The 16,147-nt window shown below is 46.1% G+C and overlaps 1 protein-coding gene across 1 annotated transcript in view; it reads right to left on the reverse strand.

The window, feature by feature from the left end:
• Nucleotides 1–426: 426 nt before the first annotated feature.
• Nucleotides 427–16,147, reverse strand: part of DOCK3 (dedicator of cytokinesis 3) — a gene marked incomplete at its 5' end in the record, with an annotated part of 199,231 nt that continues 183,510 nt past the window's right edge. Inside the window, 10 exons of the mRNA XM_084269630.1 lie at nt 427–1,326; nt 2,100–2,182; nt 2,763–2,885; nt 6,171–6,258; nt 7,190–7,308; nt 10,762–10,914; nt 12,858–12,939; nt 13,426–13,561; nt 14,689–14,810; nt 15,577–15,693. Coding sequence (XP_084125756.1) covers nt 820–1,326; nt 2,100–2,182; nt 2,763–2,885; nt 6,171–6,258; nt 7,190–7,308; nt 10,762–10,914; nt 12,858–12,939; nt 13,426–13,561; nt 14,689–14,810; nt 15,577–15,693 — 1,530 coding nt within the window. The 3' untranslated portion in view covers nt 427–819. The remainder of the gene's footprint in view (nt 1,327–2,099; nt 2,183–2,762; nt 2,886–6,170; nt 6,259–7,189; nt 7,309–10,761; nt 10,915–12,857; nt 12,940–13,425; nt 13,562–14,688; nt 14,811–15,576; nt 15,694–16,147) is intronic.

The following is a 16,147-nucleotide window of genomic DNA, read 5'->3' on the forward strand; positions in this document are numbered from 1 at the left end:
CAAAGTTGGGCATGGGAAAGGCCTACAAACAGGTTGCAGCTCCAGTGGCTACTAACCTCCTCTCATCCTGTAGCACAGATGAATAGCATGTGATTCCAATGAGAAAGCAGGTTGGTTTAGCCAGTGAAAGCAAAATTTAAGAAATCAAACAGTACATAAAAAACAAAGGAGGCAGAGTTTGTTGGAAATGATATCTTGGAAATCAGTGCATCAGCACTGCTTAGATTGCCTCAGCACCTATGAACCAATGCAGGGAGATCACTGCACAGATATGTACAATCCTGCTCTCAAAAGAGCCAATTTCTTCTTAGAATTGCCATCTGTCCACTGCCTGCAGCTCACGCACCTTCCAGCCTGACAGTTCATAGAATCCCTGATTTCAGCAATGAGCTTTCACTTCTGTACAGCAAAGAAATATGTCCCTAGTGCAACTGCTTCTACTCGTGTGCGTCTCAGAACTGGGAGGAAAGCAGTTTCAAAATCAACTTTCCATTCCCCCCTTTATTTCCCCCTCTGCTTAAAATACTATTTTCCAGCTTCTGCCAGTCTCTATGGCTTGTCTGCCATATGATGTGGTTAAGAAACTGCAGAAGGATTCAACTGTCCACTGCACAGAAAGTTAAAAAACTTAACAGAAAGGTGTAAAAAGAAATTAAAAAGGAAAGCAGCAACCTCCCATGCTGGCCCAGTTGCTTTTGTGGGCTCCAGACATAAACTTGCGGCAGTAGAAAATGGGGTTTGCTGTTCTCCGAGTCCTTCTCTCTCTCCTTTGCAGTCAGACCTGGGATGATGATGCAGGCTGCTTACCAGGAGCTGTCCCTACTGCTCGCTGATGCCGTGTTCCCACGCTACCCTGGCCTGCTCTTCCTTTCCCCCGCTCACGGGCTGGGACACTTTACGGTGCAGCGGGCGGTGTTTGTCATCGTCTTCAATCATCATCCCCTCCTCGTTCTCCATGTTTGGCAGCCGGGAGTGGTAAGGTTTGGGGGGGAGAGCAGGAGGGTCCATGGTGTCCTGAGGAATGACTCCAGATGGAGCAGAGTGGCTTCGGCATGGCTGGGATTTGAGCGACTCTAGGACATCAGGCTCAGAGAGACTGTACCTGACAGGGAGGTAGGGTGTCTCTAGATCTTCATCCGTGTTCCAGGCCTGGCTGGGGACAGAATCCATGGTGTCTGTGCGAGGAGGTGGTTCAGAAGAATGTCCAAAATTACTCTCACTCAAGGAAGAGACACCACTGCTGGCACTGCCGGACAAAGTGGAGTTACTTCCATCTAGACCAGACTGTGGACTGGTGGGCGATGCAGGGATAGGGTGGAGAGGGGACTGTTTGGAGAGAAACAAAACAAAGTTACAATTCACAAAGGAGGTGACACTGCATCGTGTGTGGTGTTCCATGTTTCAGCTCTCCACAGTGACGTAAACGGTGCGGTTCCCTCTGCACTCAAAGTGGCAGCGAGTGTTGGTTTGTGTGACCTGTATGGCAGTTCCTGTGGGCACACAAGTGCACTTAACACCGGAGCTGTTAAGCTGTAGTTGAGGTGATAATCAGGGTGCTGGAAATCACAGCGTGTGATGTGAAAGCTGGAGAGGGGCTGGTGACAAGGGCAGGGGGTGATGGGATAAGGGGTAATGGGTTTAACCCAAAAGAAGGTAGATTTAGATGTTAGGAAGAAATCCTTCCTGGGGAGGGTGCGGAGGGCCTGGCACAGGCTGCCCAGAGAAGCCAGGGCTGCCCCTGGATCCCTGGCAGGCTTCAAGGTCTGGCTGGATGGGGCTTTGGGCACGCTGGGCTGGTGGGGGGTGTCCCTGCCCAGGCCAGGGGTGGTACTGGGGGTGGAGTCTGAGGTCCCTTCCCACCCAAACCAGTGTCTGATTCTATGATGCAGAGAATGGAAGCGCAAGGGCCTATAACACATGTAATTTATTTCTATAGACTTCAGTTCTGGAATAGGTGATGGGCTTTCAGTGGAGTTTCTCCCATGTAAGTTACTGGCATGTTAAAAACAGTGTTTCTGTATTCAAAAGCTGCTTGGTGGGGGTGGAGGAAGGGGGTTCCTTCTACATCCCTCTGCGCTCTCCTGCCACTTCTTCCTTACCTTGCGCAGCGTTCGTGCAGGCAGTGCCGGGGGAGCGTCGCTGAGCTGGTGGTGGAAGGCATCAAAGTGCAGCGAGTAGTGCCCTGGAAAGAGACAAGCATCAGGCATGCAGATTGGTGCTGCCTCACTGCAGCACTGAGCTGGGGGGTGACACTCTGGAATGCCAGGTAAAAGCTCCAACCTCCAGAAACTCCACTCCAACCTAGGGCTTCCTTTCTGATGGATAGATACTGTGGAGTGCATCTGTCACATCACAGAGTGCTAATGAGAAGTGCAGTGATAGATACCCACCCACCCCTTTTATCAAGGATCTCATGGCAAGGCAACAGGCTCGTAAAGAATGAACAGTTGAAGTTTCATTTAACAGCTTTGTAGCTTTAAATTACCACTGAAGATGTTCACTGGCAGAAAGCCAGGCCAAGCTTTGACACTTGACACACAAGTCCAGGTTATTATAAGGACTGTAACAAATTTTTTGGGAAAAAAATAATAATTGAAAACTTTATCTAGCGCTAACCTAGCAGACCAGGAAAGACTTTGGGAGTTTTGTTTCTGTTTGTTGTTGTAGGGGAGGAAAAAGGGCTCAGATCAGCTTCCAGGTGGTCTGGACGTATCTGTGTGGCTGCAGGCACTATGCATCAGGCCTGCTGGGCATTTCCTTACCATGGGGCAGGCTTCGGGGAGGTACTGGTGGGGCCAAGATGCTCCCAACGTGGGCAGACAGGAATGGCAGGGCCTCTCTGGTTCCGCTGTCTAGGCTCCAGCTGCTGGGTGCTGCTGGCACAGCTGAAGGAGTGAAACAGATTCATCTTGGATAACGTAACAGGGAGTGTGTGGGGCCAGAAGGACTGGCTTTCCTGTGTGCTCTTTAGCAGTGAGAGAGGCAGGTTCCAGGGACTCTGAACGGGAGGGTTGAAGGCACACAGAGACTGTGTCTAGTCTACAGGGTGTTAAGTTGACAGGTTGCTTTGTTAAGGAAGCAAGAGTTAGGTGGTTGTAGTGTTAGTCTGCCCATTGCCCCTTAGTGACCCCCAGGCTTATTTCTAGCAGATCTCAAGAGCAGTAGAACCCTGCTAGAGGGTAGTTTGGGGGGTGGCTTTGCAAACCAGAGAGTAAATAAAAATGAAATCTCACTGATGTAACAGCAGCTGGAGCTCAACTGTGAGCTGTTCTGCTGCAGATGATGACAGAGCAGACTGGAAGGTGTGTCAGACCCCTCTCGAAACACCGTACGGCCTCTTGCTGCACTGCAGTGGCCAAGGTCAGACCGAATAAAGGGCTGAGGGACCTCACACTGACACAAGGGGAGTCCTGACTTCAGAGCCCCAGTTTACTAAGCCACAGAGTTGATGACATAATTGTCATAAAATTTTTTTAAGACTTTAAGACAGCAGTTTGGACTCCTGGTATTATAAAGTCACCTGAAGAGATCAAGGCTTTGTTCATGTGGAAGGATAGAGAGGGTTTGACTTGGACTTGCTGCTTTCTAATACGAATGTTTGTCAAGATCTTGAGAATTCTGCTGACCTTAACGGTTATTAAAATATACCTTCCTTTCTTCCAAACACACTGCAAGACTTGATTGATTTGGAGCTCAGGCAGATATGCAGGAAATGTGTTTGTTGCAAAACAAATAAACAATTTCTTCAGATTAGCAAAGAGAAGGAAAATAAAGTAATTCAGGGAGCCTAACAAAGAATCCTCAGATACAAATTGCTTTTTCCATCTTTGGTTTGGAAAATGGAAGCCTGGTGAAATAAACACAGGGTGTGACATCTGAAGAGGATTTCTCCTTAATATAAATGCCTGCAGCCATGTTTGATGTATTTCTTTCTTTTCTAAAATAATTTTGAAGGTTTTTTTTTCCCCTCCTTAGTTCATGAGTGAGTTAGCATGAACACAGGCTCCCCAAGACCTAAAATTCTCTCAAGTAAAAAAAGATCACAAAATGACATCTTCATATGGTGGAACAAAGCCCAGAAAAGTAAATGTTTTTAATGAGATACCCTCAAACTGAGAAAGGCAAATGAAGAAGATAGATATGAAGAATCCTGACAGAGAATAAGTTCAAACCAAGGGATAGGGATACATCTCAACAAAGAAGGCAGTGGCTTCAGGTGAATTTTGTGAGCCCCCTTGCTCGTGCTGTACATGTGCCCGAGTGCTCTAAGTTGCACTCCTGCAGTTGGGTGTCAGAAGGCCCAAACAGTGGGACAGGATGCAGAGTGATGCCAGCCACTCTGTCTCTCCTGCAGTATACCAGCAGCCAGTGAAAGGGACAGAATGAAACCCCATTTGCTTGGCCTGGAACAGGATTGTTGTGGTTTGGGTTTTAAACCTGGAGATGCAGAAGAAGAATGGGAAGAGAACACGGTGACCCCAGTTGCATAATCCATTTATACTTGGTCAGAGTTCCCTCATTCACGCCCTTCTGAGTATTTAGGAGAGCTGGAACTCATCCTGAGGCCAGATGATGTTTGAAGTGGCTGCTGCCTGCTAAACCCAGTGCTTTATCCAAAGTGCTTCGGGGACAAACCTACCCAGAGAGCTCCTAGAGCTCTGTCCTCACCCATCTCTCTCTAGAACAGCAAACAGTGGCCAAGTTTAATTAGCAGGGAAGCTGTATTTGAACCACCCTGCTCTGGGTGACTGATGTCACCCTGCTGTCAGTGAGAATTACTGAGCAGAGCTTCTGACATGGCAAGGAAGGGGGTGGGTAAATTCACAGGGCACAAATGTTAAGAACCAAGGCAGATGGCATCCTGAGGAGGGTTCAAGGGCTGCTTCAAACCCAAGTACCCTAAGAATGATTATTGAACGTCATCTGTGTCTCATGGCACCTTTGAGCTTCTGAAGGGGATTCTGTTTGAGCCCCTTCTCGTGCTGCACTCTGCACTCTTGCTTAGTATTGCTCAGAAACACATTCAAGACTTTTTATAGACTGGTAATGAGTATTTTTCTACTTTCCTTTTCCAGATCTTTCCCTTGTCCACTATAAAGATCATAGAATCATAGGATGTGTAAGGTTGGAAGGGACCTTTAGAGGTCATCTAGTCCACACCCCCCTGCAGTGAGCAGGGACATCTTCACTAGATCAGGTCACCCAGAGCCCCATCAAGTCTGACCTTGAATGTCTCCAGGGATGGGGCCTCCACTGCCTCTCTGGGCATCCTGTTGCAGTGATCTACCACCCTCAGACTGAAACCCTAATGCTGAACTACTGTATTTGGATTTATTAGGAATTATTCCAAAAGATAGGATTTAGTTCAGGCACAGCTACTGAAACAAAAATACTGGTAAAAGTCAAATGGAGTGTATTAGGTGGGTCAGACTGGAGAATGGGGATGGTCTTTCCTGGCCTTAAAAATCTTCTAAGATTCCATTTCCCAGCCACACACAGGACTGTTGCTTTGGCAGCCTCGTCTCAGGTTTTGACTCATGAGTTTTGCCCACTCCTGCTTTTTCAGAACGCTGCCTTTCAGATCATTTTTTTGAGCCCATCACTTTGTCCATGGCACCCCTTTTCCAAGCTCCTCCTTCTCTGGCATCCTGTTTTCTCCAGGGGCTCTGCCTGTTTGGGTTTTTCTATTTTTTCAAAATAGTGAGTTAACCCCCCCCCATACATTCCTAATGATAAACCTGCATAAATACAGAACTCCCTCAGAGAGTAATTACAAGAAATGTAAATATTTTGAACAAATGCATCTTCAAAAAGCAGTATGTCTCATTATTTAAAAGCAGGGTCCAAATACTGCACTCATCTTTCAGATAACTTCTCATTTGCTGCTTTGGAAGTTTTGCTTGGTAAAGGCTGCAGGATTTGTTTCAGTAACAAAATCCTAAACCCAGAAAGCTTTCTGAAAAGGAGAGGTTTGTGCAACTCCACCCTTCTGTGAATGATCTGAAATGACTACAGTTTGGCAGAAGGCCCAGTTAATTAAACTGTTAATTAAAAAAATGTGAGAGAATGCACTCTACCAGGAAATGTAGAAGCCCATTCGTTACTTGCTGCAGCGTGACCAGAGGAATAATAGCTTAGGAAGTGTGCATGCTGGCGAGGAAAAGGGGTACCTTTCTCAGCCACAGACAGGTTGGGGTCACTGCAGGGTTTGCATGGTCCAATCATCTGCTGGATCAAGGCGCGCTGGAAATTTGGAGGCTGAGGGAGAGGAGAGTCAGCACAGAAACAGGAAAAAAATAAAGTTAGTTATGAACAGTTGTTGCAGAACCCTGAGCTCTCTGTCAGCTGGTTTTAAGCAAAGGGTTCTTTTAACTAAAAAAGTCCTGGGACCCTTCAGCTGTGTCTCCATCAGCAGGTCCTGCAGAGCAGGAGTAGTGGGTCTCTGGAGGGTAACCCACAGTTGCTGCTGCTTGTGTTGTCTGGAGGAGTTACTTCAGACTAGCTCCAGCCTGGCCTTGTGCCTGTTACCAAGTTGAACTGACCACGTGCCCTTCTGGAGCTTTCCTTTTCAACTCAATCAATCAATCAATCAATCTTTTTGCTTTAGTTTCCTTTGAAAGATCAGAGTTGCACGCTCTGAGGCAGTTCTCTGCTGTGAGCTGAAGAGTGGTAAGTGGGCATGATGAGGAGATTGCCTTCAAAAGTACATGCCAGGCCCAGATTAAAGGCCTACAGCTAGGCACGTCCTGAATCCCTCAACTTGTCCAGGGAAAGTAGTAGATACAGGCACAGGTTGTTTGGAGACCCCATATCAGCATATTATTTTAGCCTCTGGAAATTACCATAAAGCTATTGAAAATCAACTTTGAAGCCAGGCTGCAGGACAGCCATGGTTCTAGAAAAACCAGTAAATAAAATGACAGGCAGCAGAGCAAGGCTGGTAGGGTCGAGCTGGGAAGTCAGGAGCGTCGGGTTTCACAGCGTGTATCTGCAGCTGTGAACAGTCGTGATTTGTGTCACTTGGTCTCACAGTGAGTGGCTGGAGGAAGCCACTAATGTGAAGAGTTCTGTGCTGACTCTGGAAATGATCCAGTGTCAGGTGTGCTTTGAAGTGGTCAAAAAATACTACAACTAAAGTCAGAGTTTCATCAGGTGGCTGAAGTGCCAGGAGAGGAAGGAGAGCTGCTACCTGTCCGTTTTCCATGATCGCGGCGGGATACATGGCGCTGCTGGGTCGGTCCCGGTGGGTCGGCAGCAGCATCATCATCTCCCGGGAGTGGCGGTACTTATCTGGTAGAGAGGGAGAGCCTGTAAACAAGTGAGAATGATCACGTACACGGGACAAACAACAGCCACGTCTCCGCATGCCCAGGGAGCTCAGGCCTCCTCTGCAGTTTGTTCGGACAGATGAGCTTACAGGACTCCAGAAAACATGGTGCTGAGCCCACTAAGCAGCTACGTGTGGGTGAGGTGCTTAGCACGAGGAAGTGCAAGTGAAGGACACACCACCTGAGGTGTGCAAGGTGTCGGTGTCCCTGTAAGCTGCAAAACGCTTCCTCTTCAAAACAGACAAAAGTGGGCATCGGTGTGGAATCGGGTGGCTGTGCTGCACAGTGCCTCATGCTCCCTCGCTCCATAAAGAGCGGTAGGTACAGGAACTCCATACAGTTGTGGGATTTAGGAGTGGATGTGGGAGAAAGGGATCAAAGCTTGAGATGCACCGTTCGGTGAAAGCGGGAAGCCACGGGAAGCTACTTCCTTCCTCAGTTGTAGTACAGGCTGAGGGGCTGCCACTGAGCTGGCAGTACCTGGGTTAGCTTCCTCTTTGTTAAAGCAAAACAAAACCCAGTAATGAACAGGAGGCTTTTTAAATGTGGGTGGCACTTTGCTTATAATGCTGGGTAATGCATGATTACTGCTGAGTGCTTTGGTATACTGAGCCACTTGAAGCCAAGAGGACGTTTACCAATGCTTAGAGTGACAGTAGGGATGCACTTAACTGCATAGTAGTCATTTAAGATACTGGGGTGTAAACAGCTTCCTGGGGCATGGAGTTATTCGGGACTCCTGTCCTTCAAGATGAGTGCCATGTAACAATATGTCTCCTGATAGGCAACAGCTGACAATGAACTTGCCAGGGGAATGATACCCATTACTGACTTCCTAAAGCCTGATACTACTGATACATGCATCCCTTGGGATGCACAATATTAGGCAGGAATTGATGTGAAGCTGCTGGAGTGAGCTTTAATTTGCAGTGATCATTTCATTGCGTCACACACACGCACTGAACAGATGGCAGCACACAGCGCATTACAGAGCCATGCTGGCTTTTGGGGAATACATGCCCCCTTTTGCAAACTTTCCACGACCACACACGTTACCTGAACAGCACTCCAACGTATGAGCAAAGGCATTGGTGCTGGTTAATGCAGCTTTTACCCCAGCAAAAGCAAACATGCAGTTTTTAGGACTGATATTCAGCACACAGTGGAAGGAACAATGTGTCCAGCAGAATGCAGGATAAGGTCCTACAATTGCAACAATTCCATCAGGGGTGGCAGGTCCCAGATTAAGCTACACCCCCACCCCGACACGAACAGCCGCAGAGTGTCTGCATTCTAGTTCCGAACTCATTTTCTCCCCAGACATAAAACAGAAACAGAATCAGACAACATTACTTGCTGTTATGTACAACATCAGCTGGGGAAACACAGGTTAACGCTTTATGCTGAGTCTCTTTTACTCACACATCACAGGTAGTCCTGTTTCTGCATGACAGATGTGAGGATGCTGAACTTTTAGGTGTGCCCAGAATACAACACAGCACGACCTGTACTGTAAACCTCTCTCTTATATTTCATCATCCTTGCTCTTTTAACTCCAAGATGCAAACCACCTCTATGTGCCACCGGTTCAGATGGGATTACAGTTTACACAGCCCTTGCAGTGCATGACCTGAAGGAGCCCATGTGTAAGGGGGAAGAATCTCATTTAGAAAACAAACAGCTCTGCTGTTTGGTGCCCTAAATTTGTAAATCACTACAGCTAGAGAGACTGTAACAGATTATGCCAACCACCCAGTCTGCAGGTAAAACTGAGTACTGATACCTCTGATTTGTGAGCCACGAGAGGAGCTGCTAGAACAGAAGCTTCATGAATGGTCAGGCCTGCTGCTCGGGGCAGACAGAGAGCACAGTCACCACGTCCCCTTTCAGGGACTGGCAAAACTTACAAAGTTCTTTTTTTTTAAAATAAAAGCTTTTAAAAGCTTCCAGAGCAGCCAGTGGCCACTTAAAAGGCTGCAGCACATACCAGGGCCTATTGCTTTGAGCTTGTAGCTTGGTTCATTGTATGTACTATTAATGAGAAAGGAGAACCTCTGATGAGACCAGAGGTAGGAGGGTTTTTTTAAATTATGAAAATGTTCATCCACTTGTGACAAGTTTTAAGGAATGAAACTGAAAATTAAAGTAGTTAAATTCCAAACTCAGTTACTCTTTTTTCTGTTTTCATTACAATCACGAAAACAGTTCACTCCTGCACCAAAACAGAACTTTTTTTGCTTTAAGGAGGAAGTTTTTAATGTAAGTATGTGGGTACTTGCAAAGTGCTGAATAAGGGGATTCATTTTCTACACCTTAAAAAGAAGGCTCTGTTAAGGAAGCAGTAGGGATGCTTTAGTGTCAAGTGGGAGTTGCTTTTAGAGTGCATGGGAGGACACCCATACATATTTTAAATGAAATTACTGAAAAAACCCTAACCCACTCCTAACTCTTTCCAGGCCTTTTTGCATTACAATTTCTGGTTAATGAACATGGGTTTACATAACCTTTTGATTCCAGTATGGTTAGAGCAGTGCCTCATGAGTCACATCAAATGAAGCCAAAACAAACCCTGAATTTCTTACTGATCCTCCATACAATAGTGTTGATTTCTTCATAGGGAAGAAGCTACACAAGGGTGAAGCCAGGAAAACTGAAAGATACATCCTGTTAATCTGAAAAACAGAGTAGCTAGTAATGTCTTTATCATTACCAACAGGATTACAAGATTCTTACTGTATTCTGACTGCAATTCTATTTAAGGCTTCTGCTCCAACTTGTGCACAGCACAGCAAGCATAAGGTGTGCTGCTTTCATCTGCAGTTCCGTGATATGATCAAACCATTAATTACTGTCTTGATGACTAGCTTTTAAACAGAACGGTGGATTAATGGTTTTAGTACTTTCTTTGGACAAGCCAGATGATTTCCCTGTGTTGCTGTTTTAAATGTCATTAAAGGGTCATTCTTTTGGAAGTGGAGAATTGGAAATAACATTTAAGTTCCTGCTGGATTCTTAATACAAACGTCCACGGCTTCCTCTGAGCACTGATGGGTTAATCTAAATTAGGAAGGGGCCTGTCTCCTCAGAACCCTGATAGTAGCTGAGCTCTGGGACGGACTCAGCAGTTAGAGAAGGTGGTATCAGTAACTGGATTATGGGATAGTGGTTTTGGACTTCTACATTAGTGTTTGAATCAGTGAGAGAACCATTTAAACCTCTGACCACACCCTGGACGTCTGAGGTAACCGTGCTCAGGTTAAAGCCCAGGTGATGAGGAGGCCAAGTTGATACACTGAGGTGGCCTGCATGAACCCAATTGCTTCCCAGCTGGAAAGGGCTTAACTGTAGCAGTGTGACTATTGCAGCTTTGTTGGCAGTCTCAGCAGAAAGGCCAAGGATTGGATGGGTCATGGTGACTGAACTATCCTCTCACCTCTAGAGGTGGTCCCTCCAGGACAGAGATGAGGCACATTGGTGGGGGCAGCGTGGGGAAGCTTGCACGGCTGCCGCCCATGCTGTATCTGTTCTGTGGATAAATAGAGGGCTTCAGCCTCCAGTGTTGTCAATCCAGCACCTTTCACCAGCACTAAATTAAAAAGAATATAAATAAATACCAAAAAAAAAAGGAAAAAAAAGGAAAAAAAAAAGATAGAGGTGCATTGGCAGAGCTGCACATGGAATGTTTGTGAAGTACCTTGCTCCAGCCAGTGATACTGGTCTCTCAGTTTCACAAGCATCAAATTCACCCAATTATAAAAAACAAAGCAAAAGGAAAAATCACCAAGGAGAAAAACAAAGCTGTATTACCACAGTGGAACTTAAGTGCTTTTTCTTGAACAGCTCCATTCCAGACAGCGGTGTCATAACAACCAGAACAGTGACCTGCACACTGGGAAGCACAGAGAGCATCTGGAACTGTACTAGAGGCAGAATCCCATCGTTCATGGGTAATGTCTGAGGGCTGTGCTCATCTAACTTACACGTCAGCAAAACTAGCAGAGGAGAAATGCTGTGTCCTAGTAACATGTTAGTAAGAGTGAAGAATAAAGCAGATGTATTTGGTGAAGTATTTTTCAAAACCATTGCTTTCCTTTTCCTCCTTTGTGGTCATTTACACTGTCTCCTTCTCATCTCTGGGAGGTGCTGTTGGCTCATCCATCAGCACCAAAATCTTTGTAGCATTCATCACTTTGGTTTCTAAGCAACGGCAAAGAATACAGTGAAGAGGGAAGCTGTGACGCTGTGCAGTCATCCAGCTCAGAAAGGCTGGCACAGCCTGGTGCTGTGAGCACTGGACTTTTAAAGTGGAAAACAGCCTGAAACACTACGAGCACCAAAACCTCTCAGGTCCCCCAAAAGATTCAGGGCTCACGTGCCAGCTGAGGCCCATCTATCCATTTAAGGACAGATCCCTGAGATGACATCTCTGTCCTCAGTTCCACCTTCCCTTTCCTGTTATGCCAGGTTCATCTGGTTATTCTTTCCCTGGTAACAAGTGAAGCTATGAGCCTTCATCTGAAGAGGTCCACTTCTAACCTTCCTCCACCATCTGATCCTTAATTAAATCCCTCAGGTCCATTTGGGTCATAAGAACAGCCAGTCAATTAAGATTCTACTGCAAGACTGAGCAAAAAAAGCCCCAAACAGGCCGGAGAGAAAGAGCCCTTCTCTGTATTCTCTGTCCGTAAGGAGACATAGAGTTCCCCTGTATGGGAAAGAAGGGCAAGATTTAAATACCAGCCTCTATCTCTGACTAGATCCTGGATACTTTCTTCAGGTGCCTGTGAAAAGAGATGCAGGAATTTGTGAACCTGCAACTGAGAGTCCAAAAAGGAGAGGAAAAAACCCAAACATTTGCATTGAAGTTACCCAACCAGGAGATTGTACAGAGTGGCTTTGCTTCAGCTCTGAGGCTTGGGAAGAAAGTGATTAGCAATATCAAGACCAGCTACTGTGACAGCAATGGCAGTACGAATACCCCCAGAGTCTGTTTTTACATTTTTCCTGCCTTCAGGAATTCCCCAGCAGGGAAGCCCTTCTCCAACTGCAGTACTTAAATCCATATCTTTCAGCATTCATCGGATACATTGGCTTCTGTGTACACACATTTCTGCTGAACTGCCTCAAGTTCTTCATTGTACCCTAATTTCATTAAACATGTAAAATGATTTTTTTCCCTTTTGTCTTCATGATCTCTCCCTTTTAAATACTCTGCCAAAGACTCTGCTTGTTCTCCTGTAGATTGCCTGCCACAATTTTGTGGCAGAACAGTGGAAATCATTATGAAATTCAGCTGCCCCAAACCAGCATGTATTAGAGATACATTCCTAAAATAAAAACCATTACTACATCTATTTCTGGATAATGAAAAACATTTTTTAAGAAATAATTTTTGAAGAGGCATTTACAGGTCAAAAAACACCCCAATTTCAGTGTAGGTGGTCTTTCACCAAGAACTCAACAATGTTGCCAGGTCTAGGGGACACTGCAGGTCCCGTTAACCCTTCACTCGAGTCCATCCGTTCTTACCTCGAGCGCTGGAAGGAGCAGAGTTAATCATCTGGGACGGTGCCGAGTGAGTGGAGCTCAGGCTGGAGGTGGAGGGGCTGGCCTGGGACGAGGACAAAACAGAGACGTTGGTGACTGAGCCTTGGTACCTGCAGTTAGGGTAGACAAGCTGAGGGAGGGTGAGAAATCACCGAGAGAGAACCGACTGATCAGTGCACTGGATATTTCCCTGTCTGAGCTTCAGTGCAGACCTCTATTCGTCTGCACGCAGGACTGTGGGACTCATCCCACCCTCCCACAAACCAAGAGCAACACTAACTGTGTATGGTGATCAGGTCAGATCAGTAACATGCTGAGTGAATCTTTCTGAAAGCAGCAGTGTGATCTCAGAGCACAGCAGCAACTTTCACCGTACAAACAGATTTCTCTCCCAGGCAAACCCAGCCGCATTCCCCTGTCTCATGCTAGAGTGTTAGACTCTGCCTATTCCGTTCAGAGAAAAACACCAGAGGACAGAGCCAGGCGTGCGCAGGTGAAGCGTGCTCCTCCAGAGCACCTCCAGCCACTGCTGGCTGTGCTGGAGCTGTACCTGCATGTGGTACATCTCCTCAGCAGCCTCTCCCACAGAACTGTCTGTCAGGATCACCAGGTTCCCTGTTTCGCTGGAGGTGTGGGATGACAGAGAGGATGACGAGTGTCGCACTGAACCGAGCAAGTTCAGCGGGCTGGAAGAGAAACACAGACAGGCAAAAGGCCACGTTATTTTTTGAACCTGTGTTTTAACTTGTGGAGCCTGATTTGTTTCTGAGCTAGTAAGTACCTACAGTTATCTAATGCTTTGGGTCACCTCTGCATGTCAAACACTTGAAAAATCAGGCCAAGTAAGCTTAAACAAACCCATAAATGCGACTAAACATGAAAGAAGTGTCAGCAAGGTTACATGTAAGACAACACAGTATGCAGGATGTGCAGTTCAGAACCCAGCACCATGCTGACATCACGTCATGATGCTGGGTGCTTATTTGTTTCATTTATAACAGAGCACTCCGAAGTCACTCTCATTTTTAACTCTGAGGTAATGATGGTTGGAAGCAGCTTAAAACATTCCAAAGGAAGCCAAGCAGGAGCTGTGCAGGTGAAAATAAGAGTTTTCCTTCTTGCATGTGTAGGACCTCAGCATTACAGTTGAAGGCAACTGTGTAGCTGACAGTGCATTAATCCAGCCCAGCTGGGGGCACGCTGCACCCTGATCACTTAAGGAATGATTTTTTTCTTTTTCACTGGATCACATGCACACATAGATACTTTGTACCCTACAGAACGTCCTTGGTTTGCCCTGAGCACTAAAAAAGGCTTTACAAAGTGAGGAATTTTGAGGAAATAAATGTCATCACCCAGACACCAACTGTCAAACTGCCAAGTCACTGCAGCAGTGTAAGAGCTACTCAGTTTAATAGTAAAAAGAACGTCACCATCCCAGATTCATGCTCTAAAGACCAAGTTTCCACAGGCTTTAAAGACAGCTATGTGGACCCACCAAGAGAAATAAAATATGGAAGAATAAGCATCTACATTTTGAGATGTTTCTGTGAAGACTGGGCCTTTTTCTTTTTTAATTCTAATCAAAACACCTTGGCAGCCTTTCATATATTGGGGGTCTGATTTTTTGATCCCTAAAAATGGGTACATAGTGAGTTGGGTTCTAAAACAAGCAAAATACAATTTTCTTTCCTTCTGCCAAAACTCATCCTGCCCCTCCCTGCAGTCCTGCTTAACCACTTCTTAGATCTGTGAATCTTAATGCATCAGTGTGCAGAGATCCCAGATGTTTCAGTAGGAAAAAGCAGGGTACCTGTGTCGATGCACCAGCTTTATGCTCTCTGGGCTCATAGGTCCATGTGAAACCAGAACATTGCTGCGTGGTGTACTGTTGCCAGAACAGGCTGGACTCAGCTTATCCAAACCAGGTAACTCCTGCAAAGGAAACAGGGTTTTTTTTGTATGAAATAAGGAAAGCAGCTAAGCTTGTCAGGAAAATTAGAGGTTTTCTTCTCAGAAAAGTCTCAGGAGACTGAGGGGTGACCTTATTAATGTTTATAAATATGAAAAAAGTGAGAGTCATCCTAACACACATCTCCAGTACAGCTGTCACAGACTGCTAATGCAGAGCAGAGCACATAGAGAAGGAAAGGTGTCATTCCTAGAGTGTGATACTTGTGCTTCTGGTACAGAAGAGGTGGCATGAACCATGCTCTGGAGGCAGCTCACTCAAATATACAGGAACTACAGACCCATAATAGTGTGTGTCCTGCTCACCAGAGTGAGGTTCCTAAAGGATCCAACAGGAATTCCTGTCACTGTCTGTATAAAACCCTTCTGCAGGGCCTAACCCATGTCATGCTACTCAACATCTAACACGCTGTCTTAATGTGTCTTCCTCTGTTTCACAGCATTTTCTGCTACATCAGACAGCAACTGAAGATCCAGCTTTACCATTGATTTGTGATACAAAAAAGAAGACATGAAAATGAAAAATTCCAGTTTAACTGAAAGGCTCAGTTATCAGACTTACAAAGACTTCCTTCTTGCACAAGAACCAAGAATTCTTTTGACAGTTTGGCAAGCCAGTAAGTTCAGTCAGTGCTCTACCAGCCCAGTTCTTTTGTGAACCTTACTGCAGCTGACAGTAAGGTTTGTATTGCTGAGGGATTCAAAATGGGGAAGAGGCCTGTTGGCTTACATGGTACAGGCTGGATCGCATCATCTGGAACTGGTCTATCAGCTTCTTATGCAGGGGACGCATTTCTGGGTGTACAAACTTCTCGTGCACTGCCAGACCAACTCCCAACACGTGCACCTGTTAAAGAGAAAAGGTACCATCACAAAACCACACAGGTCTAGGAGCTGGAGTGGAAGCCTGGCCCCTGGTTCTGCCAGTGTGCAGGAAAGTCCTGTCAAACACGGCCCTGTTCTTTCACAAGCCCAAGAGACTGGGGCGAGTTCGTATCACTTCAACAAGTGGTGTCAGTGTCAGACAAGTACATCTGTGTCGTGCTGGATCACCTGTGCTAAGAGATCCCTGTAAAAAATGACCAGACTGATTCTCTCTCCAGAGTGACCTGTGTTACACCCTCAGTGTGGCAGAGACGACGCTGTCCACCCAGGCTCAGAGAAGGGGTTAAAGTTGCCAACAGAGATGGCTAGAAGGAGGTTCTGATGGTTGAGCTGCAGTGGCAGTGTGGCCTGTACAGTCACTCTGCTGCTCATTATTTATTTTTAAAGGTCACTTTTTCAGAGGTGAAGCATGCAGT

The sequence above is a fragment of the Gallinula chloropus genome (assembly GCF_964237585.1).
Source record: "Gallinula chloropus genome assembly, chromosome: 12".
NCBI lineage: Eukaryota > Metazoa > Chordata > Aves > Gruiformes > Rallidae > Gallinula > Gallinula chloropus.